The sequence below is a fragment of the Lagenorhynchus albirostris genome, chromosome 21 (assembly GCF_949774975.1).
Source record: "Lagenorhynchus albirostris chromosome 21, mLagAlb1.1, whole genome shotgun sequence".
Classification (NCBI taxonomy): Eukaryota; Metazoa; Chordata; class Mammalia; order Artiodactyla; family Delphinidae; genus Lagenorhynchus; species Lagenorhynchus albirostris.
In genome coordinates, this window is record NC_083115.1 from 11,291,168 (window position 1) to 11,316,069 (window position 24,902).

At 36.1% G+C, this 24,902-nt stretch overlaps 3 protein-coding genes across 3 annotated transcripts in view; all 3 read right to left on the reverse strand.

Annotated features, from left to right (window-relative positions):
* The window catches only part of WRN (WRN RecQ like helicase), a 134,263-nt gene that overhangs the window by 72,651 nt on the left and 36,710 nt on the right, over nt 1-24,902 (reverse strand). Inside the window, exons 2-12 of the mRNA XM_060136512.1 lie at nt 21,282-21,383; nt 20,513-20,625; nt 16,793-16,938; nt 16,179-16,327; nt 15,173-15,322; nt 13,889-13,958; nt 8,881-8,995; nt 6,527-6,950; nt 4,395-4,460; nt 2,320-2,461; nt 1,011-1,086 (exon numbers count right to left, since the gene is read on the reverse strand). Coding sequence (XP_059992495.1) covers nt 1,011-1,086; nt 2,320-2,461; nt 4,395-4,460; nt 6,527-6,950; nt 8,881-8,995; nt 13,889-13,958; nt 15,173-15,322; nt 16,179-16,327; nt 16,793-16,938; nt 20,513-20,625; nt 21,282-21,371 — 1,541 coding nt within the window. The 5' untranslated portion in view covers nt 21,372-21,383. The remainder of the gene's footprint in view (nt 1-1,010; nt 1,087-2,319; nt 2,462-4,394; nt 4,461-6,526; nt 6,951-8,880; nt 8,996-13,888; nt 13,959-15,172; nt 15,323-16,178; nt 16,328-16,792; nt 16,939-20,512; nt 20,626-21,281; nt 21,384-24,902) is intronic.
* Nucleotides 22,481-23,978, reverse strand: LOC132512795 (syncytin-1-like). Its single transcript, XM_060136712.1, has one exon. The coding sequence runs from the start codon at nt 23,976-23,978 to the stop codon at nt 22,863-22,865; it is 1,116 nt and encodes a 371-aa protein (XP_059992695.1). The 3' UTR covers nt 22,481-22,862.
* The window catches only part of LOC132512796 (uncharacterized), a 32,627-nt gene continuing 32,004 nt past the window's right edge, over nt 24,280-24,902 (reverse strand). The window contains 1 exon segment of the mRNA XM_060136713.1: nt 24,280-24,855. Within this exon segment, the coding sequence (XP_059992696.1) occupies nt 24,422-24,855 (434 nt within the window). The 3' untranslated portion in view covers nt 24,280-24,421.

A 24,902-nucleotide genomic window follows, 5' to 3' on the forward strand; every position in this document is an offset into this window, starting at 1 on the left:
GCAAATGTTAAACACCTAAGGTTTAACCATTTCTTTGTATGTAAATTTTAGCTCAGAAGTTTAAAAATTAAATAAATATTTAACCATAGTTAATGATTTACATGCTAAAGTAATTAGGGGGAAGTGTAAGGATGTCTACAGTTTACCTTGAGATGCATTTTAAAAATTGAATGGATTAAAAAGTGGAGAGAAAATCAATATATAATAAAGCAAGTATAATAAAATGTTAACAGTGAATTAATGGTGAATATACAGGCATTCATAGTAAAAAAAAAACCAACTCTAACCTATCTTTGAAATTTCTTTTAATAAAATGTTGAGGGAAAAATCAACTGGAAAGGTGATCTTAAATTCACTGATATGTACACTTATGTGCATTTTTCTATGTGTAGGACATAGTTTAATTTTTTTTTTATGTTTTAAGATCAAAAGGAAAAATGAAAGAAATGCTTCCATGGATTAAATTTTAAATTCCCAAAATAGAAAAAATACAGTCTAGAGTTTTACATTCTTATTAGTTTTATTCAACTTTACTTGTTCTTCATCTCATTTGTATTCCTCTCATTTTAATACTTATAAATGTGCCCCCTTGGATGTAAATACCTTTGAATATGTTAAAACTGATATGATTATCACTGTTTTTCAAACTATTGTCTAACGAATTTCTATTACAACAACATGCTTTGGACAATGAGATGCACAGACAGGCACACAGATACATATATAATAAAATACAAGTCAGCATTAAATTAATTTATTAATGTCTCTACCCAGAACTCTCTATAGTAAGGAAAACCATTTTCCCCACTTATAAAAACAATCTGCAGATATGAATTTTACATAAATATTACTTCAAAATAATTCTGTAGTCACTTAGAAAAAATACAGTATGGCATGTATAAACTATAATGAAGTTGTGCTTTTACTGTTAAATGGATGGATTATTTGCCTTTTTTCCTTTGTGAAGAAAACAGTAAATATGCAACTTAATTAACTGAGATTATACTCACGGCTTAAAACTAGAATGGCCAAAGTAGGTCTTGAGGCAATTAATTTGCTTTGCAGTAGGTCCTGGTAACCAACAGTCTTAAAATAAAACGGACATTTACATTAAAATAGAAGTACACAAAGTGAGAGGGAGTAAGTTTTATTTCGCTGACTTCTTTTAAAGAATATAGTGGTAGGTACCAAAGGTCACTGTTGTCTTTTAAATCCACCCAATTTTGTCCTCTGGGTACCAGTCATGACTCCAGGTAAACCCTTTGATTAGTTACCTAATACTAAGGATTAGAACTTTGTTGTGATTCAGTTTGCCAGCCCCGTAAAAAAACAATGTTTTGGAATTTGCTATACTTTCAAAAACTAACATTTAGAGCCAACAAGGGCAAGTAAAACGCCAATCCAAATTTTATAATATAACCAACTTCCAATCAATAGTAAGCAGAAATCACATTACTGTCACAAATAAAATCTATAGATAAAACAAGATCTTCATTTTAATTACCATTCCACCAAATCTTTGACCAAAATTCCAACTGCATAGCAGAATGGAATGACATTAATTTCACCCCACTGATTTTCATTTTTTCCTCAGGTTGAAGGGTTCATGGGGGCCGAGAAAGAGCAAAGCAAAGAGTCAAGATAATTCATTTCTAAACAAATGAATATTTGTCCATATTTAATACAAGAAAACATAGGAAAAAAACTTTTTTAACATTTTCATGTATTTCCATCTACAAAATTATTTTAAATTTTCCACATTTTAACATTGATGAAATCTAGCTCTAAGGAGTTCTACTCTATGAGAAGACACCCACACCTTGTCATAATGAGTATCATATCACTTAAATGACAGAAGATTCACTTAGTGGATTCTTTACTAGAGTTTGCATATACAAGATGAAAATTAGTCCATTTTGCTATTTGACACTGTGTCATTTATTTTAAGTAATAAGCTCCTGAAGGACAGACACTGTGTACCTATGCCATTTACAATAATGTTTAATATAATTAATTTACGATTTCTTATTAATGATTTTTTATGATTTTGACAAACAAAATATAAAATTTAGGATGAAAAGTTTCACATCACCATGTTCACCAAATGACACAACACTTCTATTACTTTACTCTTCTAAATAGTAACATTGTGCTTTATGAAGACCAAAGCACTAAGGGATTTAATGACAAGTTTCTAGGACCTAATTAACTACATGCCACAAAATCATTGACCTCCAAAATGTTTAAAACCTGGACCCTAAATTAAAATCAGTGGTAGGTATCAGAGATGAGTCGTTTCAAACATATTACAGTGCTTACCTTCATCAACAACTTCTTCCTCTTCAATGGCTTCATTCTCATCTTCATCATCTTCTTCAGAAGGAAGACCCAGATTTCTTTCCATTTCTATGCATTTTGAATGATTTGGATCTACTGTGCTACTATTTAGGTTTTCTAAAGACTGAACGTTTAAAAGAATTTTTAAAAGCAAAATCATTGACAGTGTTGTATCTTTTTCAGCGAACACAAAAGGAGTATTATTAACAGAGCCTACAATTTAGTTCAAAGCTGGCAGATGTGCAAGCAATACCACAAAAGAACATGTGTGCTCCAGTTTAAATATGTGCTCAAGAATGGTTTCTAAGGCACAAGGCCAAAGAGGAATACTGCCAGCATAAACAGGGTTCATTAATACCATATAATGAACTGCCCCCAGGGAAAGTTACCATAAATTTTGAATTTAGATTATTTAAAACATTTTTTTCTTTATCATATTTCAATGCTTTCAATTCTGAAGTGGTAAATGTGGGTTTTAATGTTATTTTTGTAATGAGTTTCTCTATATCATGTGTCAGTCACATTCTTTTTGAGTAAGCGTAAGGTTTAAACTATAAGCAAACAATAAATGTGTTTTTGGAGTTGTCAAAACAACAACAAAAGACAGATAATTTTAGGAAAGGAATATTACAAATGTGAAATGAAGTTTATTTGTTTTCATTTTGGCTTGATATTTGATTTCCTCCCCTAAATCAAGGTTATCTATTTAACGAACCTAAGGATATTTCAAAATTGTTTCATCTGTAAAATTTCTAACTGAGAAATGACAGGAAGAATTATTAAACCACAGTTCTCATTTTCTCTTTATATTAAACCTTCCATTTAGTAAGTTTGACTTTAAAGGTTTTTTTAAAATTGTATTCATTTCAGGCCTACAAAAGGAAAAACAAATGATTTTCTTCCTGATTTTTTATTCAAGTCAACAAACAGACTTAGAAAAGCATTTTGGAAATAAAGTTCTCTCATATGGGCACCCAGGGTGCCTTCTAAGAGGTTCAATATATAATATAAAGTTGTGAAAGTCCACAACTATCCTATAAATGCACTACTTTAACAGCACTCCTCGGAGAAATGGCTCATCACTAAAGGAACATGGTTTAGTATGTACACTCTTTTATTATTGTTAGCTAATGTTTATTATAAACACTTAGGAAATGCCAGGCTCTTTAGTAAACTCTTCAAAAAGTAACACCTTAATAATAAATACGACTGTTAACTGAGTATCAAAAAGCTAAGAAACTCGCCCAAAGTCACACAGCTGATAAAGGGAGAAGCTAGAATTTGAACCCACATTTACATTCAGAATCCACATTCCTATCACTACCCACTACACTGTCTCAAAATTAAAGAATCAGGAACTTAATCTCATTTCATAAAAAGAAAAATCACATCAACCTAAAGATGAGGACTAACAAGTATGCATAATGGTGAACTTCTGTGTTTTTCTTCATTTTTCACTTTATTTAGCAAAATTTAGGCTTTTCTTTCTAATTTTCCATCCTTGATTCATAAGACCTGACAAAGAAACCCGAGGTCAGGTGAAGTAGAAAATACATAAATTATTAAATGATATTTTCAACTTTGATAACAAAATAGGGGAAAACTGAACCATTTAAAACATTAGAAAATTATATATAATAGAAAACAGCAAATAAAATCAAAGGAAGTAAAGAAGAATATGGAATGTATAAAAACAGAACCTCCAAATAAAAGTGGATATACATGGATGGGAAGAAAGAGAAACCTATTTCAATACTGGAGAGCTGAATCACTACCCATGTTCCAGGAAAAGATTAAAAGTAAGTGACCTAAGAGGGAAGAGAAAACATACTACTGTTTTCTACTATGTAAAAATTAGTATACTACTCCTACTACTACTACATTATTCATAGACCATACCAAGATATAAAGAAATATGAAATGGAAAACAAAATCTAATGTTACATAAGTGATAGCAATCTCATTGTGGTGGGACCAGTTTAGAATTAGGCAATATTTTACTTACTTAATGTCCCTTGGAAAGAACTGGAAGTAATTTTCCATAATGTTGAACATACCTTAAGCATCTCCATTTCTAAATCTTCATCACTCTCAATTACATAAGATATATCCTCTTCGTTATCCTTGGAAGACAAAAAAAAAAAAATTTCAAACATTAATTTCCAGCATAATTGACTCCATACTCTCTTTTCCACAAAATAAAGTTCCTGTATGCTAAATAACTTTAGACTACTTCCTATTCTTCTCTAATAAATAAATTTATAATATATATTTATATGTTTATATGACAGGTAGATAAAAAGGAAGAGAGAGACAATGGTAGGGAGGAATAAACATAGAAACAAAGAAAGAAACAAAGAACCAAGTTAAAAGAGAAAAAAGAAATATAATTGGAAAGATAAACAAGATAGACAAACAGACATGAAATAAAGCCCACACTCTCTAAATGAGAGTACAGAGTGACAAGCTCACCTATGGTTAAAAAAATCTCAAACTGTGTTTCCCAAACTTTTTGATTACAAGAACCTGTTTGCAATCTTGAAAAATTCTGTACAAAGCCAGGAACTACAGTTGTTCTCTTACAGCCACTGATTTTTAAAAGATAAAAAAAAGCTACTATGATTGTAATAATACCTTTAAATATTGTTATTTTGCAAATAGCCATCTACAGATGTTTGAAAAACAGGGTCAGATAAGTTATTTATTCAGCTATTGCCAATACCTGGTTATGACGAAACTACAATAACATGGCAATCCCCGCGAAGCAGGTGTCCAAGGATAGAAACCTGTACAAAAGAAACCCACAAAAGAAATACAGAAGGACCCTCAAAGAAGGCTAATCTTTAAACTGGAAGTAGGAAAAGGAAGTACAGCCTTAATTAACCTGCAAAAATTAAGCTTTAAAGAAGATTTTAAAGTAAGTTTTATACAAGGAAAGAAAAAATCTTTTATTTTTTAAATCATTATTTATTTGCTGTGTGGGTCTTTAATGAATTTTTTAAATGCTAATAATTATTACACAATAAAAAATGGCAATAATTGGAGTAAAAGATGTGAGTCAGATCATGAAATCCTGATCACAATTCTATGCCACTGTATGAAACGTATCACTTTAAAGTGAATAACTAATACAAAATTTCTAGAAAATCAAAAGGTAATGCAGATGTTAGCAAAAGATATTCCCCAAAAGAAGAATCTGCTTTACAAATGGTTGGTATGAAAACAATGTTAAAATAAAGTGCATTCATATACTGACAGAAGTGATTACTAATATAGTTACCAAACACAGAGAAGTACTGAGACTCTGTCATTAGAAAACTGAGGAAATAATCCTATTAAATGACTTTCAAATCTAATTTTAAAAACTTAAAACTTAGTTATTATAAAAGAAAATGTATAAAATTCTACCAAACATAAGCAACAAAGGTAATTTTTTAATTAATGAAAAACAAATGAAGTAAAAATTATACAGCTATATGTCTCTTTTGTCTTTACAATAAAAGAAACACAACGATTCCTCCAATACAACTTCACTATTTCAAAAAATATGCTTGTTAGCCAACAGAAAAACATAATCTCACAAATTAAACTAATCAAATCAGAACATAATAATTAGAAACCTAAACATGAACTTGAGAGAAAATATAGAATGCTTAACAATAATCTATCAAGAAAAAAATGTAGGTTTCTGACTCTAGATGACAGTAAAGGTTAGTGTCAAGCAAAAACATCAGTTTATTAGAAACCCTCTCAGACTATCAAGTGAAGAAAACCCATATGAAGAAATAAAACTACTCTCAAAAATCAAGTTTGGAAGAGAATCCCTAGTAGATATGTAGGGAATCCACAAAAAGAAGAGGTATATATTAGGTAGGAGAAATGCTTAGCAAATTATAACAAATGTGTATTGACACTAAAAATCTTTCCACTATAAAATGCTGCTTATTATAGTAAGTCAGGAGTAGCAAACCCAGTCCACTTTTTGCTTTTGTAAATAAAGTTTTACTGAAATGCAGACAGGCTATTTGTCTATAGCTGCTTTCACACTGAATTGGCAGAACTGGGCAGTTAACAACAGAAACTGTGTGGTCTGCAAAGCCTAAAATATTTACTATCTGCCCCTCTACAGAAAAAATCAGCCAACCACTACCATGAATGAAAATTGTTTTCTCTTTACTGTATTTAGTACCTCAGGAGATTTGCAAGTCACATCACCAAGATGTTTTTCCTGATCCTGTTGTTCCAAACGTTGGAGTTCATCTTCTGTAATATCTAATGACATGATACAAACTCTTTCTGGAGTCTCTTCCAACTTATTATCTTCTAGTTCATCTTCAAATCCATCTTCTTCTTGTTTTACTTCGTTTGCAAGTACATTTTCTCCATCATGTTTAATTAAATTATCAGGTGTTGTGTCCCATGCTTCATCTGTAACTTCAGTAAAAATTTTATGTTCTCTAATTCGTTTCTGTTGTACTTCACCAGCAGTGGGCTCTTCCAACGGTAATAAGTGAAAATTACTGCTGGGCCTCAGTTCATTCTCAGTAGAACCAAGTATCATCTTCCTCAATGAATACAGATTTTCTGAAATATCCTTCAATAGTACAGAAACCCTAAAAAAAAATTTAAGAAAGGTGAGTTCAACTTTAATTGGGTTAACTCTAAGGACAAGTTTTAATGCTTTTTAAAAGAAGAAGATCTTCACTTAAAGGACACACTGGATTAAAGATGCTCTTCATACCCTAATACCCACTATATGCTTATAGCTTCTGGGCTACTCTTTAGTACAGCAAGGTACTTCTACATTCAACGGCTGACTTGCGTGCTTACTAAAGTGTCAGTAGTGTTTTGTCCCAAACTAATTGTTTATGGTGTCATTCCTTATCCATACCTGATTTTCATGTTAAGCAGATATCCAAGCCTGTCAAACTGTATTTATAAATGAAAAGCAAATATGCTCTGAATGTGGCCTCACGCAGTCCACTGGAAGTGCAGTTAAGTGAACTTGAATTCATGTTTATGGCATGTATTTTGGCTGTTCAGAGGCCTTTTTTGTTCTCCCCTGGTTTAGAAGTGTAATCTACATAAGTGAAGTAATACCGGAGACTTTTACAAAAAACCTGAAATAAGAGATTTAACTAGTTTTTGTTTTGACACTAAAACTTTACAAGATATACCTTTATTAAAAATGAATCCAGGGACTTCCCTGGTGGTCCAGTGGTAAGGAATACACCTTCCAAAAGCGGGTGATGCAGGTTCGATTCCTGGTCAGGGAACTAAGATCTCACATGCTGTGGGGCAGCTGGGCCCGTGCATTACCACTACTGAGCTCCTGCGCCTCAACTAGAGAGAAGCTCGTGCACCACAGCAAAGAGCCCACAGGCCGCAACTAAGACCCGACACAGCCAAATATAAATAAATAAATAATAAATCTTTTTTTAAAAAAATGAATCCAGTATTCCCCATTCTCAAATTTTAAGAAAACTACTTAGCGTTGATATTACAAAGCAAAGCATTAAGCACATGTAATTTACATTCAATAGATATTCTAATTCCTAGAAAAAATCTGAAATGCATGTGAACAGTAATTTTTCATGTAAATGGTGATTTTTCTTCTTCCATGGAGGGAAAAATGTAAAAATGAATATGAAATAGCGTTATTAGTACCTTTCCCCAGTTGACAGTTATTTCTTTCAGAAATTCTCAAAGTTACATAAAAACTACTGAAACAAATTGCTAGGGGGAAAATCACTTTGAAAAAGATCTGAATTTCTACCTAATACTTTGAAATCCATCAAAATCTACCACAAATCTCATCCAAAAAAGAATACATTAACATTGCATTTTGTCAGTCAGAATTCTATTTCAACTAACTACTTCACATTCATACAAAGGATTTTGGCCTCAAAATTTTATTACCACATTATAATCAATCACTGTTCAAGAGCACTCCTGCTTTTAGAGGTTTAACAAGGGAGTCATTCAGCAATTAAGGACAGAGCCAGGCCTGATTCCAAGAAGAATCAGCTGCTGGGCACCAGTAGTCCAATGTCTGTTAATCCAAATATCTCAAGTTATCTAATGCTTCAGCTATAAAATAGTCTTTAAAATCTAAATGCCTCTTGTTTTAACTGTCTGCTGATGAGGTAGACTTCTTTATATAATAATCACTTAATAGCCAGAAAAATGAAGCTACTAAAAGTTGCTTTTATTTATAGATTTCAAGTAACCAAACTATAAATATAATTAAATGAAAAATGAGCATAAACAGAAAGAGACAACTTCGAATCTTCAATATTTTCTTTCATGTGAACTTAGGAGTTTTATTTTGCTTTGCTTCATAAAACATCCTACAAAGCAGACAGAAAAGCCTCAAACTTTTTGTGCACAATTTAACAATTGGAAAGATATTTCTCAGATTTATACATCAGTCTGCGTGCATGTATGCAAGCATGAGCCTACCCTAATGAACAGTAATTCTTCACTATATATAGGAAAATGCAATAAGAACAAACAGAATTGATAAAAACAGAAATATTTAACCTCTGTGGATCTTCCAGTTTTTCGAAAGTATCAGGAAGATGCTTAGCCAGATCTATCATCTCCTCAGAGACTGAAGTCAATTGTTTCTTCACGTCACTAGGTAGTACTTCTTCCTCTGGAAAAAAAGAATCAGTACTAATTTTCAAACTACAAAGCAGAGATATTTATTTAAACAGTATTATGGCTTAAATTTTCATTTTGTTTCTTTAAATGAATTCCAACAAAAAGACTTCCTTAACCTATCTCCAAATCACCTCAGTCACTTTATTTCCCTTCCAAATTTTTGCTCTTTAAAATTTTAGACTAAATTCTAAGTGATCTTCATTCATACATATTACAACCCAGTGGTTATCAACCTAGGCAGAAGGTGAAGGCAGAAATGAGAATCGGAACCCATCTGCACTATTTCAAAATCAGAAATCAATAAAACACCACATGGGAGGCTACGTACTAAATACAGTTTGGTAAACATAACCTTACCCAGCAGCCATTTCTCACTGCCCTCATTACCAGTCATCACAAAATAAAATGCAAGCCTTTCTAATCAGTGATCATCTTCCAAACTCGCAGCTTCATTCTCTCTGATGGGTCTCCATCAACACCACAAAACCTGCCCACCTTTCCCAAACCCTTCCCCTGCTTAGAATTTCTTACTCTTCATCACCACTTCTTGTGTCCTTTACAAGTCCACCCGGCTCCTCTGAAGCACTGGACATAGGATACACCATTAGCTATTCCTGCTTGCTGCAGTTATCCTGTGATCTCAAAATTACATAATTCATTGAAGATTTCGGCACCTGGTTCACTGTCTCTTCCTTCCCTACTACTCCTGTGATAATTCCTGGTAACTTCAACATTCACAGGTAACTTGATAATTCCTGGCCACCTAAGAGTATGGTGTTTTCAGTTCCTCATTCCCTCCATTTCCAACCATCTTTTCCTCAACTGACCTCAGCCACTCCTTCCCATAACCATACCCTTGATTTTACAATTGCCAGTAAAGTCACCATTTCCAAACTTCAATTACAAGCATTCCATCCTCTGAACACCTGCATGCTATCTTTCTTTGCAACACGCTTTCCCCAATACAACAATTCTTTCACACTTTCAGAACCAAGTCCATTGATCTACCGCCTTTTCCTTACCCATTACCCTTGTCACTCCCCCCATCACCCATGTCTTACGGTCCTTCCTTACCCATATTAATCATTCCTTCCTGTGGACTGAACTCTTTTGCTCCTTCCTTCTTCTATGGCAAAACACTACTCTAATTAAACCCACTTTTTTAACCTAGTTGATGCCTATACCGAAACAGCTGAATATAGTTGAAAATAAAACACAGTTATGATTATGATACTTTGCTTTAAATTCATGCACAGATCTCGACGAACCCTCAGTAATGACTGTTAATTATTCTACATTTCCCACTCTCCCACTCTCAAGATGACTATTTCATACCTCATTCTCTCTCTTCAAGCCCCCAACACCTGCCTGTCCCTCCTTTTACTCAGAGAACAATTTCACTTCTTACTTCATTAAGAAAACAGAAACAACGAGAATTATCTCGTCTTCCCCCACCAATCTGCTGATTAGTCTGTATTCATATCACTACTCCCATTTACAGCAAAATTCCTTGAAAGAAAGAATTGTCCATACTCACTGTCTTCAAATTTTCTAATTCAATTTTCTCCTAAACTGACTCCCACTAAGCTTCTTCCAAAAGCTGCTTTTAGGAAGGTTACTGACGGCCTCCACACAGTCAAATATAACGGTTAATCTTAGCTGCTCATCTCACTCAAATTCTCAGAGGCACTGAAAACAGATGACTTACTCGGACTCACAAGATTTTCTTCACTGGCTTCTGAACACCACCCTCCTGTGCTTCCTCCTCCATCACTGCCCCTTCACAGGCCTCTTTGCTGCACGCGCCTCATCTTCCTGAGCGCTAGAGGTTGGTGTGCCCTTGACGTCAATACTTGGGGGCCTCTTCTGTTCTTTATTCCACTCGCTCCCTATTTTATCTTCTCTGGTTTAACTACCATCTGTATGCTGACGACCGCCAAGTTATATCTCCAACCAACTGAATGCACTCCAGAATCATGTTTCCAACTAAGATATCTCCTTGGATATGAATAAGCCTCTAAAACTTAGCATGGCCAAAACTGAAATCTAGATTTTTCTCACTCAAATCTGCTCTCCTCATAATCTTTCCACTGTGACTGACCCTCCCATTCACTCAGTGGATCCAACCAAAATACCCAGATTGTTCTCTCACTCTCTACATCTCACCGCCCACAGAGAATTCATCAGCAAATACATACACCCTCTACGGCTTCTCACCCCTCTGCTGCTACCAGCCTAATTCACACAATCATCATCTCCTGTCTGGACTATTACAATAGCCTCCAAACCAACTTCCCTGCCTAAACACTTGCCCTCCTACAGCATCCAGAAAAATACTTTCAAGATAAAAATTTAATCATATCATTCTGCTGCTCCAAACCCTATAAGGATTTCGCATCACTCATCATGGTATTTATTTTAATTAATAAATTATGAAGTCAGATTCACAGCCTATATGGCCCTAAATGCTCTGGCCCAAGCTACTTTTCTGGCATCATTTCCTATTCCTCTCACTCTTACTCATTTCACATCAGTCACACTCACTGTCCCTCAGACACTCTGCTCTCTCTTCCCCTCACGCCTTCCATGTTCTCCCCTTGGGCATCATTCCCTCACTCAGACAAATGAAGTAAAGAGGTTTGGTCTGCTTTGGTTCAGTGCAATTTCGTCAGCAAGTGGTACACTGCCTGACCCACAATAAACACCCAACAAATATGGTATATGAATAAATGAATAAATATTCCCTTTCCAAACCAAGCTTCTTAAAAAAAAAAAAAGTTACTTACACAAGCTTTCTCACGTTCCTTACATCTTAGTCCTCTATTCACGCAAACGTGATTTCTCCCACATCATTCCACTCTTGCTTCGGTTACAGGACCTTCATGGTACCCAAGCCTGTGACCCTTTCTTGTGCCCCCATGACCACTCTCTCCTCGATATACCCTTTTGTCACCCAGTACACCAAAGCTGCTGCAGTAAAAGATTACAAATGATTGCCACATTGCCAAATCCAAGGACTAATTCTGAGTCCTCAGCTTCTCAGACTCTCAGGAAAATTTGAAACAGTTGATAACACCCTCCTACAGAAAACATGCTCTTTACTTGGCCTGCTGCACACCCCGCCTCCTCATTTCCTTCTATGCCCATGGCAGCTCCTCTGGTGTCCCCCTCCTCCACGCAAACATTAAATACTAAGAGTTCCTCACGACTCTCAGCCCCACTTCTTTATCTCAAACTCCTCATTCTTTACCTTGAATTCAAACTGTCCCCTGAGTTTCAGGCTGGGTATCTAAGTGCCTGCAGGCCACCACCTCCATTTCGCTAGCTCGCAGGCTTCCTTCCTTTAACATGCCTAAAATCAACTGTATGACTCCTCGACCCCAAACCCTGCTCCTCCTCTTCAACGTTTCTCACCACTGTTGCTCATGCCAGCAGCACAGGACTGATCCTTGGCACGTGGCTCACACCATCACATTAAATTCTTTTCATTCTACTGCCCTATTAAGTGTCTTTTGCATCTATCCACTTCTCTCCATCCTCAATACAACCAACCAAGCCAGGTCACCATCACCTCTCACTTGGATTATGGGCACAGCCTCCTAACAGGTCTTTCCACTGTGACCCTTGCCCTCCAGAACCCATTTTCTGCTCTACAGTCCAAGTTTGTATTTTTTAATGTAATTCACGTCACTCCTGTGCTTAAAACCCTCAAGAGCTCTTAGGAGGAAATGTAAACCCCTAACATGGCCTATCTGCTTTCCTTTTTCTGCTTCTCCTACACCCCCCACCCTGTCATATTCAATAGCTTACCGTGCTTTACTGCTTTCAGTTGCCTATAGATACCACTTACCTCTGAAACTTGGCCCCTGCTATTTCCTGTGCCTTTGACACTTCTCCTCTGCTCTTCAGCTAGCTGACTCCTGCTCATATTTCAGGTCTTGCCGTAAACATCACTTTCTCCATAAAATATTCTCTAATACCTCCAGATATGCATGGATACCTCTCCTATATGCTAACCGTAACACCTTTTTTTCCCACATCATAAGCCTCATCTTCCTACACTGCCTTTTTTTGGTTCATCTATATCCCCCATAAAGTTGTAGGTTTCCCTCTCAGGAAACAGATCGTGCCTGTCTTGTTCCCTGCTGGATCTCCATTCATAAAGGGCTGAATAATATTTAATAAATGAATAAAAATATATTTAACTACTGTATCAGTTAGTGTTTATTAGCTACCATCTTGGGAATAAGCTAGTATTTTAAGTGAGAAACAATGTGCAAATATCTTTTTATTTTCTGATGTTCTAATCTTCCTGTATCCTTTAATAAAAGAAAAAACACAAACTTATAATACAAACCAAAAGTGGTCATTTGAAAATACCGTCTGTATGTACACGGGGAAAATTTGAGAAAGGTGAGGTTGACACTGCTGGAAGGAAAGGAGGGAGGGAGGGAGGGAGGGAGGAAGTGGCCATTCTGTTTGGAGAAAAACAGCAGAGTTATCGTATCCTGGAGAAAATTTAGAAATTTAAACCAGGGCACTATAAAGCATCTTATATACTTTAAATATTTATAGCAAAGATGTATAATCTCCAGACTGAGAGGTGGGTGGTTGTATCACTGATGTTATTAAGACCCAACTCTAGAAGCCTAGTGAACAGCAATGCTACAAAGGAAAACTAGTTAAGTCCTGCTTTGCTACAACCAACATGCCTGAAGCCCTAAGCTTCGGCCAAGTAGACCTCATCGTAATGTCAACACTGCTCAGACAATCAAGGAGTTGTAATAATACTAAATATTTTGCACATGTGTGAATACTTTTTGGAGATAAACCTCACAAATGAGCAAATTCAAATCTTACCTTTTATTTTCAGACCATAACATACCTTCATGTATAGCAAATATCTGTACAGCGTCTCCCGAATTTTCTAATTTTTGATAAATGATGAAACCAGCCTACAGGAAAACCAAAAAATGAAAACAGTATACTAAAGATCACCAAATAAAATTTCATGTCCCATCTTTACAAAAATCTAAAACAATGATTCCCAAGGCACCCAAAAAGCTGAATTCAACCTATTAAGTTATGCAAAGGTCTAAATGTCTTTATTTATTCACCACACCAATTGTGAGAATGCAGAAAGTAGCTGTCTACACCTTAAAATAAAAATTTTAACATTTTAACGTCCAATATTATAAGCAGGTAACGAAATCAAATAACTTATAAATGGAATCTAACAAAATACAATCAAGTAAGAGAAAACTGTTTGACTACAGATATCCATTCCCCATTATCTCATTATTAGCTGTTAGTCAGTGTATATACAGTCCTCCTTCTAGCTACTGTTAATAGGAACAATCAAGTCACACGAATTTCTCATGAATAAAAATGCTACAGAACTTGTACTAGTTCTCAACAAGTTTTCTGATTTTTTTAAACAGAACATAAAGGAAAATTATCTATTTCCCCACAAAATTGAATTTTTTCTGTTTATAAATAAAAGGAGCTTCCATTCATAAAAACAGATGCAAAAAAGTAAACAATAAGATATTCATCTACAAATAAAAGTATAAGGGGAAAAAAAGTCCATTGGAACATAAAATACATTTCTTGGAAACAAACAAACAATAGTGCTATATATATAGATAAGGCCAGATTTCATTATGTACGAATATGTAAATATGAAAATACATCTGACTAACAGCAGTAGAAAGCTAATTGTGGAGGCAATTTTTCTAAATTTTTACCACATTTTAAATATAAACATAAGAAATAAGGGCAGTTTCAATATAGAAACTGTATTGTAGTTCTTTTTATTCTGTAGTGGCCTATAATAAAATACATCATCAATACCATTTGTTCTTGCTCAGTCTAAGCTTATTCGCCTTGCATGTTTTCAGAGAACTCACATTTTTTACATATAAATTGGACATTATTTTGGCTTCATGACAATAAAAATAATTAGTATTAAACAATCTATTGATTGGTACTTGCTAATTAATACTCAGAATTACAAGTTTCACTAAATTTCTTCCTAAGCATTTTTAATGCCAAACTGATTTAAAAGATTTTAGTTAAGTTTGTGCCACTACCACAATAAAACTTTTATAAAGTAATTTATTATAAAGTTTAACAAACAGATCATAGTCTAAAGATGTCTGGTACATACATAAGCATCAGTGGCTGCATATAGTTTCTGGTCCTCAGTGAGGGGAAACTTACTCCAGTTGCTGCAGCGGATAGACTTGTCTTTCAGAAGCTGTTTACCAAAGAGGTGTTTAACCAAACCACTGAGGCTCCAGGTCTCTGTACATTTCAACTAAAAGCAATGAAAAATCAACTCAGCAAAAATTATTTCCTTCTATTTTCAGATATTCCTAATTATCTGATACCAAATGAACATGTCACACATAAAGCTGGAAATGTTACACCAAAATATAAGGCAGAGATAGTCCTTAATAGATTTTCTGTCACTCAAAACCTCATTTGCAGTTTACATTATAAGAATTTAATTCTGGAATTTCCCCAATGTAGGTATTAAAATTCTTGGACTGTCGAAGCATCATTCATAGACAAAAGTTGAATAGGTTGGTAGGTTTTCTACTTCTCAGCCAAATGAATAGTTGGCTAATATGAGAATTTAACTTAATGACTACATGAATAAAATAGGGGAAATATGGGTGATGGAAGGGATGGTCAAACTTCCACTAAGAGCATCATACCACAAAAGCTGCATTATGCTCTTTAAAAAAAAAAGATATTCAAGAGGGAAGAGATATGGGAACATATGTATATGTGTAACTGATTCACTTTGTTATAAAGCAGAAACTAACACACCATTGTAAAGCAATTATACCCCAATAAAGATGTTAAAAGAAAGATATTGATATAGATGGATTAAAGAGATAAAATACAATATTTAAATTTACATATATATGAAACAAAGTGAAATAATACTAAATATGGGAGAGGGTGCTTGCTTAAAGAAACTGTTTGCTAAGGCAATGGATTAGAACTGAAGGTTTTCATTATGGAACACTCACTGGGGACTTCTTTTTTACAAAAACATTATATAGCCTACATTATTTCTTCAAAAAAATCTAAAACAGATAGAAGGGACATTCTGTGAAACATAAATTTCTTGTTTGTGACAATAATATACATATTATATCTACCTTTTCATTGGCAACATCTGTCAGCTCCACAAAACTCTTCAATTTGATGTCAAAGTCACGTAGAAGTTTCCACTGATCTCCTTCAATTCCTACACCTGCCTTTCTAATTGCTTCATTTTCAAGCAACATTTTTAATCCCTGAGGGAAAACTGTAACATTTTTTTATTATTTCCATAGGTTCTATCAAATTTGATAGATTTATTTTCTACTCCTTACACATTCTATGTTTATACTTAAACTTCTGTTTAAGTTTAAATTCAGAAACACACTTAACTTGAGTGTTGCTTTTCTTGCCTAAAGCAAAAAGTCCTGATTGATAAATGACAGAAAAACAACTAACATAAACGCTACCTCTGTTATCACTAAAATTTAGCCCCTCTATACTTCAGTTCTCTACTCTCTAAAACAGGAATAATATTAACGTTTGACAGAGACGATGTAAAAATTAAATAAAACAGGGATATGAGTGAATCAGGTAGAACATAAATACTTAAATAAACATAAGGTGATGAGAGAAGCACCAGTTAATTCAAGAGTTTAATTTTATATGGATAAAGTTGACATAATACAATTATCAACCATATAAAAATGAAACAAATAAAAGAGATACCAACCTGACATAGAAGAAATATGAAACAAGTAACATTTGCTCTCTGACACACACAGCTGAATTAGTGCAACTCTGCTCAGTTTCCCTTTACTGTATATTGGTGGCCATTCCATGTCAAATCCTACCACATCTCCATCAGACACACTCATGCTAAATGGGGAAAAACAGTGTAAATTAATTACATTAAAATTTTAATTTCTACATAACTAAAGACATCATTCAAAATGTTAAAAGACAAGCCATAGACAGGAGACGATATCTGTAATACATATAACTGATAATGAATAGTCAGAAAATATTAAAAATTCCTTGAAAAGTCAGTATGAAAAAGAGAAATAATCCAGTGGGGGCAAAAAAAAAAAGGGAGGGAAATAGGAACAGGCAATTCCCCAAAGGATACCCAAATGGCCAATAAATTCAAATGCATATATGAAGATACAAAATCTCAATAGAACTCAGAGGAATGTAAATTGAACCTATACAATTTCACATCTACCTGACTGACAAAGCTTCACAATATTAAATGCTGAGAAGGGTATCTACCAGTGGGACCACTCACATACTGGTGAATGTTTAAACTGATAAAATCCTCTTGGAAAAAACATACAACATCTAGCTAAAGATGTGTAAACAGCATGAATTGACAAGTCTTTCTCATAAATATATGAAACTCTCATATGTGCCCAGATAGAAATGTTTAAGAATGTTCATTGCAATACTGTTCCATCTGGCAAAAACGGACACACTACATTTCCATCAACAAAAGACTGAACAAATTGTAACATACTGAAACAATGTAACACTATATAAAAGTTTAAATAGAACTTCATATACCAAACCAAAAAGAAAAATTCTCAAGAATATAAAACGTTGGGGCTTCCCTGGTGGCACAGTGGTTGAGAGTCTGCCTGCCGATGCAGGGGACACAGGTTCGTGCCCCGGTCCGGGAGGATCCCACATGCCGCGGAGCGGCTGGGCCCATGAGCCATGTCCGCTGAGCCTGCGCGTCCGGAGCCTGTGCTCCGCAACGGGAGAGGCCACAACAGTGAGAGGCCCGCATACCGCCAAAAAAAAAAAAAAAAAGAATATAAAATGTTGAGTGAAAAAGACAAGTGGCAGAATATAAACAGTGTTTGATAGCATTAATTTTAAAGATTCTAAATGGGCAAAGTAACAGTATATGATATTTGGGGATATAAAATTATGAAAATTATAGAAAATATGAGGGAATGCTAAACACTGAACTCGTGACAGAGTTCTCTCAGAGGACTGCAGAGGAGAGAATCAGAAAGGGCATACACGGGCTTCAGTTGTATTTTATTGTTTCATGTCTTAATAAAGATTTGAAGAAAATTAAGATTTGATAAAGCTAGTGGAAGGAATATGGGTGCTTGTTATATTATTGTTTATATATGCCTATTTCACAATTTTTAAAAGTGAAAAATGTACTTTAAAAATTTTTTTAAACTCAACCTCTGCTTTGGGCTAAGATGAAATAACACTGATCAGTCATAACTTTCCTTCATGAACAAATAGAAAACTGGACAAAATATATAAACAACAGTTTTCAGACACTAGACAATGGGCAGTACAGGACTATGCTCTCTGAGGGAAGGAAATAAATGGTAAGGCCTACTGCTGCCCCAGCTTTCTGCCTGGAACATTCCAGATAACAGAACAGGGAGGAGAGTCCAAAGCAGAGCACTGAATTGGGAGACAGAGCTCGGAGCCAGAGAAGAGGAGGCAGCTAGAGGTTGTGGGTAGAGTCCTGGGGAGGAGGGAGCTAGGCAGGAAAAGACGTGCAAGCGTGCAGTGACACTGCGAGGCTAGACAAAGAAAAACCAGGGAACTGTAAGCTGGACAGCTCCTAGGGCTTACATAGAGGTAAGAGGCATTAAAGTTCTGAAAAGTTGGAGTAGATTCTTTTTGATCACCTGGGGCAGTCAACAAAGACTCCAGCCAGAAAGGTCACACCCATTACAGGGCTAAATCATGTCCAGAATAAAGGCTACCGTAGATATGCCCTAAAAAAGCTTAAAAATAAGCCTCAAAATGTTAAGTCTGATCTTCAGGTAACTTAACTGCCTGACAGAGCAAAGCTCCTTTCCTTCAAGGAAGACAATAAAATCTAACATTCAACAAGGTAAAATCATAGCATCCAATCAAAAACTGTCAGCTATGAAAAAAAAACTGGAAAACATGACTCATAAGCAGGATAAAAATCATTTAACAGAAAAAATAACTAGTATAGTGGAATTAACAGAAGAGGATATTAAAACAGCTATTATAAACATGTTGAACATGTTCAAAGATTTAAAAGAAAACATGAATATGATAAGAGCCAAAATAGAAGATATTTTTTAAAAGAAACAAATGGAACTTCTAGAGATGAAAAATACAACAAAATTTAAAATTCACAGGATGGGATAACAGCAGAACAGACACTACAGAATAAAAAAATAAATAAGTGAACTTGCATACAGAGCCAAAGAAACTATTCAAACTGAAGCACAGAGAGAAAAAAGAATGAAAGAAGAAAGTTTAAACACTGAAAGAGCCTCGTGACCAACAACACAGTATCAAGCAATCTAACCTATCTGCATTGAGAGTGGCAAAAGAGAATAACAGGATGTGAGAAAAAACACATTTGAAGAAATTATTCAAATATGATGAAACTATAAACCCACAGATCCAAAAAGCTCACTGAACCCCCAAGCAAGATAAACACAAACCACACTACACAAAGGCACATCATAATCTAATTGCTGAAAACCTGGAATAGCAAAAATCTTTAAAGTAACCAAAGGAGGTGAAAATAAAAAAACTTGCCTGCCTTCCATAAAACATACAATTCATCAGAACTACACTCTTCAAAACACGCTTATTGCCTTCAGACAGGACATACTATAGCATTGTCAAAGGTAAGATGGTAGAGTTAATACATAATCATAAATAACAGATTTTACCTTCTCTGTGAGACAATTTAGTTCTATTTAATGAGTCCCAAATGTAGCCAGATAACTATAGTGGGAGTGAGGACACCTGAATGCTATTTCTAGAATACATTTACCAGGAGACCATTAATAAATAGCTTAATTTACCTCTGCTTCTTCTATGGCAATGTATAACAGTTTAAAAAAAAAAAAAAGGACAGGTATAATAACTTCAAAGATCTGAATGAATTCCCTATTTCTCCTTGTAAAATGCTTCAAGAGCCTTAGACTGCATTATTGCAGAGTACTAATTTAATTAGACAATTTAAAAAATACTAAGTCATTTTTAATGTTCTTTTTAAGGATCATTTGCTATAATTGTTGCTAACTAAATGCAACAGAGACAATCACAATCACTATTCAGTATTACTATGTTGGTATTTTCAATGAAATAGAAAGGGGCGTTTTAGAGGTTGAATAATTTTTGCATGTTTTTCCTAAACTGGTGTGTTCTATATATAACATCTTAAGTACTGAAAAGTTAAAAAATTAGCTAGACTAATAGAAAGGCTTATGAATGAACAAACAGGTACATTACAAATTTAATTCAGTGATTTTAAGTTTTTATTTAAAAAGCAGAATTAGAACTTATCAGTGATATTTTACATGTATAAGTAATTATGTACTGAACACACCTCAACTATAAAACTCAATATACATACAAATATTACCATAATAGTTATATTCTAAGGGTCCAAATTAAACTGAAAGTAGGAAATTTAAATCTTTACCTAATATCTTCTGATAGGAAAGAACAATCATTAGCTTCATAACTGTACACAATGGATCCACTGAATTCTAAGAAGGGGAGATCATCTTCCAAAACACTCTTCTGAATAGATGCCTTGAGTTAAACAAAATTCCGAAAAGGCACAAATAAAATTCACATTAAATAATAAATGTTCACTGAAATAATAAAGTTCACTGAAGCATTCAAATTATAGTCCTAAGTTTTATCAACTAATGCTTTATAGATTAATGAAGTCATACGGACAATTTAACAAAGATAAAGCTACCCACTGTAAAATTATTTTTCTAACAAATTTATTTGCAAACTTCTAATCCTATTTTCATAAAAGCATTTATTTTATTAGATTTTTTCTTCAATTATATTAGTATTCTACATGCAATAATGTTGCCATAAAATGCTGAAGACTGGTTGATGGAGCTTAAATCGATGAAGACTTAAAACTCACTTAACCATAAAAATTCACCAAAATAAATGCTGTCTAAATTATTATATGAATTGGAACAAACTGGCAAGGTCAACAATGTAAACTAGATAAAAAGGGAAAGTATAGAGTAAGAATTCTCATTTTTGTAAACCCAGTTAAAATTTAATCCCATTCATCCATTCAATGACTAGATTCTGGTTCATTCACACAACAGCAACTCTAAATGTAAACAATGGCTTGAAGTTTACAAGTTAGGATTGACTCATTTTACAGTCAAATGCACATTAAATTTTCCATCTGAAAGAATAATCAATGAACGGCATACCTTTCTTTCTTCTACAGAATATGTCTTCTGCGTAGACATCCATTCAGGAAGTTTCCGCTGCTGTGTTGTTTCCAATGTTTGTTCATTCATCTTTAAAAGGTTCTAGTTGCAAAATCCAAAAAACAAGTACTTTGTGAATAAATACAGTCTTCGTAAGAAAACTCAGAGACAGACCTACCAATATGATTGAAGATCCAAATATACATGTTTAAATTAAGTTATGGCATCTAGGCCCAAATATAGGTTATAAGAGCTGGAATCGCAAAAGAAAAAGAAACATACAACATGCTAGCTCTAATGACCATACATTTAGTATTTCCTCTTTTCAAAATAAGTGAGCCAGTTTAATTGAGTTCTAAGGTTCTAGCAGTTTCAAAATTTTATTATTCTCTGACTTTGATCCTTTTAAAAAATAATCTTTATCTTATTTACAATGAGAATATCTGGGTGTATAAACTGCTATAAATTTTTGACAACTTTAATTTTCTTATCATCTTTCCTAAGATTTAAGTAAACTCATCAAACTGTTAAACTGTTCACAAGTCTACCTGAAGAGAATTTTGAGACAGATAAGCTTTTCTATATTAAGGGTTTTTAATTATACTCTTGGCCTAACAAGTGAATTTTTTAAAAATCTGTTACAAGCTTTGAGGGCTCTACTCAATATAAACCACACTTCAAGAATGGTTGTAGAAAATACAATTAATAGGAAAACCATGACATACTCTTTCTTTTAAAGAAAACAGATCCATAACCTCATGTGACTTAATACACTAAACTGAAGTGGCCTTAGGTTCTTAATAAAATTCTTCAAACCCCAACCTTAGTTCCTGTTATCTCAAATTTCTAGTAAAGGCATGAAATGCCCAAGGTCGCGAGGCCCCTCCACAAGACCACCAGAGTCGAGAGTCAAAGCCAAACGGCAAGGTTCGAACCTGGACCTCCGCGCACTCGGGGGCTTTCCAGGGGTGGGGAGTACTGATTGGTTGATTTTTGAACAAAGACACTAGTCGCCGTCTGATTGGTTGGACGGTTGCAGGTTGACTTTTGAACAAAGACACTAGTCGCCGTCTGATTGGTTGGACGATTGCGGGGGGGGGGGGGGGTCAGCAAGCGTAATTACAGAAGTGAGAGCCGCTAGTTAAGTTTCGGTTTCCTGAGGTTTCGTTTCTCAATTGGAAATACTTAAGACGGGGCCATGGTCACAAAAAGAAATAGTGCAAACAGGAAGACTGATGCAACCCTAGCAGTGCTGCGGCCTCCACCAGCCCAACGGCAGGGCGGCGGGAGGCTGTGCGCCCAACTTCAGGCGGCGCTCCCAAATGTGGCAAGCCCAGCGCCGCGCCCTGGAATGGCCCTTTTTCGGCCCTTCTCCTCCGGGAGGAACAGAAAAGAAACTCCAGGAAAGGCACAAATTGAATGCAGGGCGTCAACTCAGTCCTATTCCCACCAAAGTAGAACATAGCCCCCTCATTCCCCCCTTTCTCATGAACCAGAGGAGCCAATCTTGGGTCCTCAAGGCTCAGTTTCTTCAATTTCTGAGGCCTCGCAAGGCTGATATTGTGTTCTTAATATCATTAGCTAGACTGTATTTATTCTTTCGCGAACAAAATCGATGACTTTACTGAGTATACAGGGGCCTATAGTGAGGAGGAGAAGGAGGCATAGTAGAGGGCCCAGGATGGGGAGGAGGAAGGGGAGCATCCCATGAAATCCTGACCAAAGGGGATTATCCGCTAATTCTTGCCGGCGGCGAGCTAGGTCTTCCTGGAGCTGGTGGATCTTGATTCTTACAATGCCTGATTTATTTGCATAGAAACAACATTTTTCTTTTAGGGCGAGGCATATCCCACCCTGTTCAGCTGTCAGCAAGTCTAAGCCCCTCCTATTCTGTAGGACCACCTCGGCCAGCGAATCTAATTGGTCCTGTAAGTCCTGAATGGTCCCAGAGAGAGTTTCTACATCATCTTCTATTAATTGCCTAGACAGCTGACTATAGGAGTGAAGGGAGACCCCAAGACCTGTACTCCCTGTGGCCACAGCTCCTGTAATTCCTAATCCTACCAGGAGGGGTAGGACTGTAATGGCTCGTTTGGTTCTCCCTGCCCAGAGGTCAAAGCTGGGAATGGGCAATGGGGTGTCTCCCGAGATCAGGTCTACATTGGGGAGGAGGGTGGCTAGGGTGCAGACCTCTGTCCAGTTCGGGGGTAAATAGGTGTATGCTAGGTTATTTCCACAGACAAAGACAGTGGTATTAGGACTACAGAGGGAGGAGTTCACGGGGATATATTGACTACATCCAGTGGATGAAAGGATTCCCCAGTCAATACTGGCGTTAGAGAGGGAATCGTTCTTGACAAAGCATGAGGTATTAAAGGTGGTTGAAAATTTTGAAAATTGTATGGGGAACGGCTCGGGGAGTGAAGTAGGGTTACATCGTTCGTTGATGTCTAAATTGGCGAAGGTGGGGATGGCTATAGGGCGGGGCGGTCCTTGAGGAAGGCAGAGCCAGCAATCCTGTGCTAAGTTGGGGTTGGTGGTATTCAAAAGCGCAAAAGTAGCTTCTAGTATGGACATGGTCTGGGGGTCCAGTTCAGAGGGATTGACCTTAGGGAGAATTAGGGGGTGGTAGCTGAGCTGTGGGTATAGATGCCGATAGGCCTCTTCTATTTGTCTTTGGGTCTTTACCTGGCGCATCATATCTTGTGGCCCCCCTCCATCTGACGTGTATAGGGGCCCTGGTATTCCAGCATCCCGGCGTCCCGGGGGTGCCAGTGCATCCAGCCTGAAGGTGTTTATTACCCTCACTAATGGTGGGGCTTTTATTATTCTGTAGTATGGCTGTGAAATAAGTCTTGTTATTGGCCCCTATACATTGCTGGTAAGAGGAATAGCACATGCTATGCATTGATTCCTGGAAGGTAGAACAGGGGCAAGTAGCTCGAGGGGGGAGTGGCTTAGGCTTATGGTAGCATTGCCAGCTTTGAGAGGCCCCGGTAACCCTATATGCCTGAACAAGATATGCAGTTATGCCCCCGCAGTCCTGCATATGAGTATACCCTCGGGGAACAACAGGAGCCTCCATAGTACCTCCCCTGCACTCGCACGGTGCACCATATAGTTGTTGTATTAAAGTATTCTTATCGGGGGGAGGGCTGAGTCCTCCCCTCGTGGCCCGAGGATTGAGGGTTAGGACTATCATTAGGGCTATCAGCAGTACCTTGGTCATCCTGGGGGAGGGTACGGCGCAAGGTCAGTTTGAGGGGATTGTCCTTACTCCGGTCAACCATCCAGGTGACGTCAGCTTTAGTGGACTTGATGAGGTCAGAAAATGGGTCCACCGGCTTGACGTGGGTGTAATGGATCCAGGCAGCTATGCTGTCCACCTTGATGGCCGTCGGCGTTGTCAGGATGATCTGGTAAGGTCCTTTCCACCTGGGTTCTAGGGTCTCTTGTCGATGGCGTTTGACAAGGACCCAGTCACCTGGCCGGAGCTGGTGTGGAGTAGGCGGGGGTCCTGTTGCATATAGCTCTTTTAGTTTGGGCCAGATTGTCTCGTGTGTCCGCTGTAAGGCTTGGAGGGAAGACAGGAGATTATTTTCTGGGTCCAATTGGATAAGG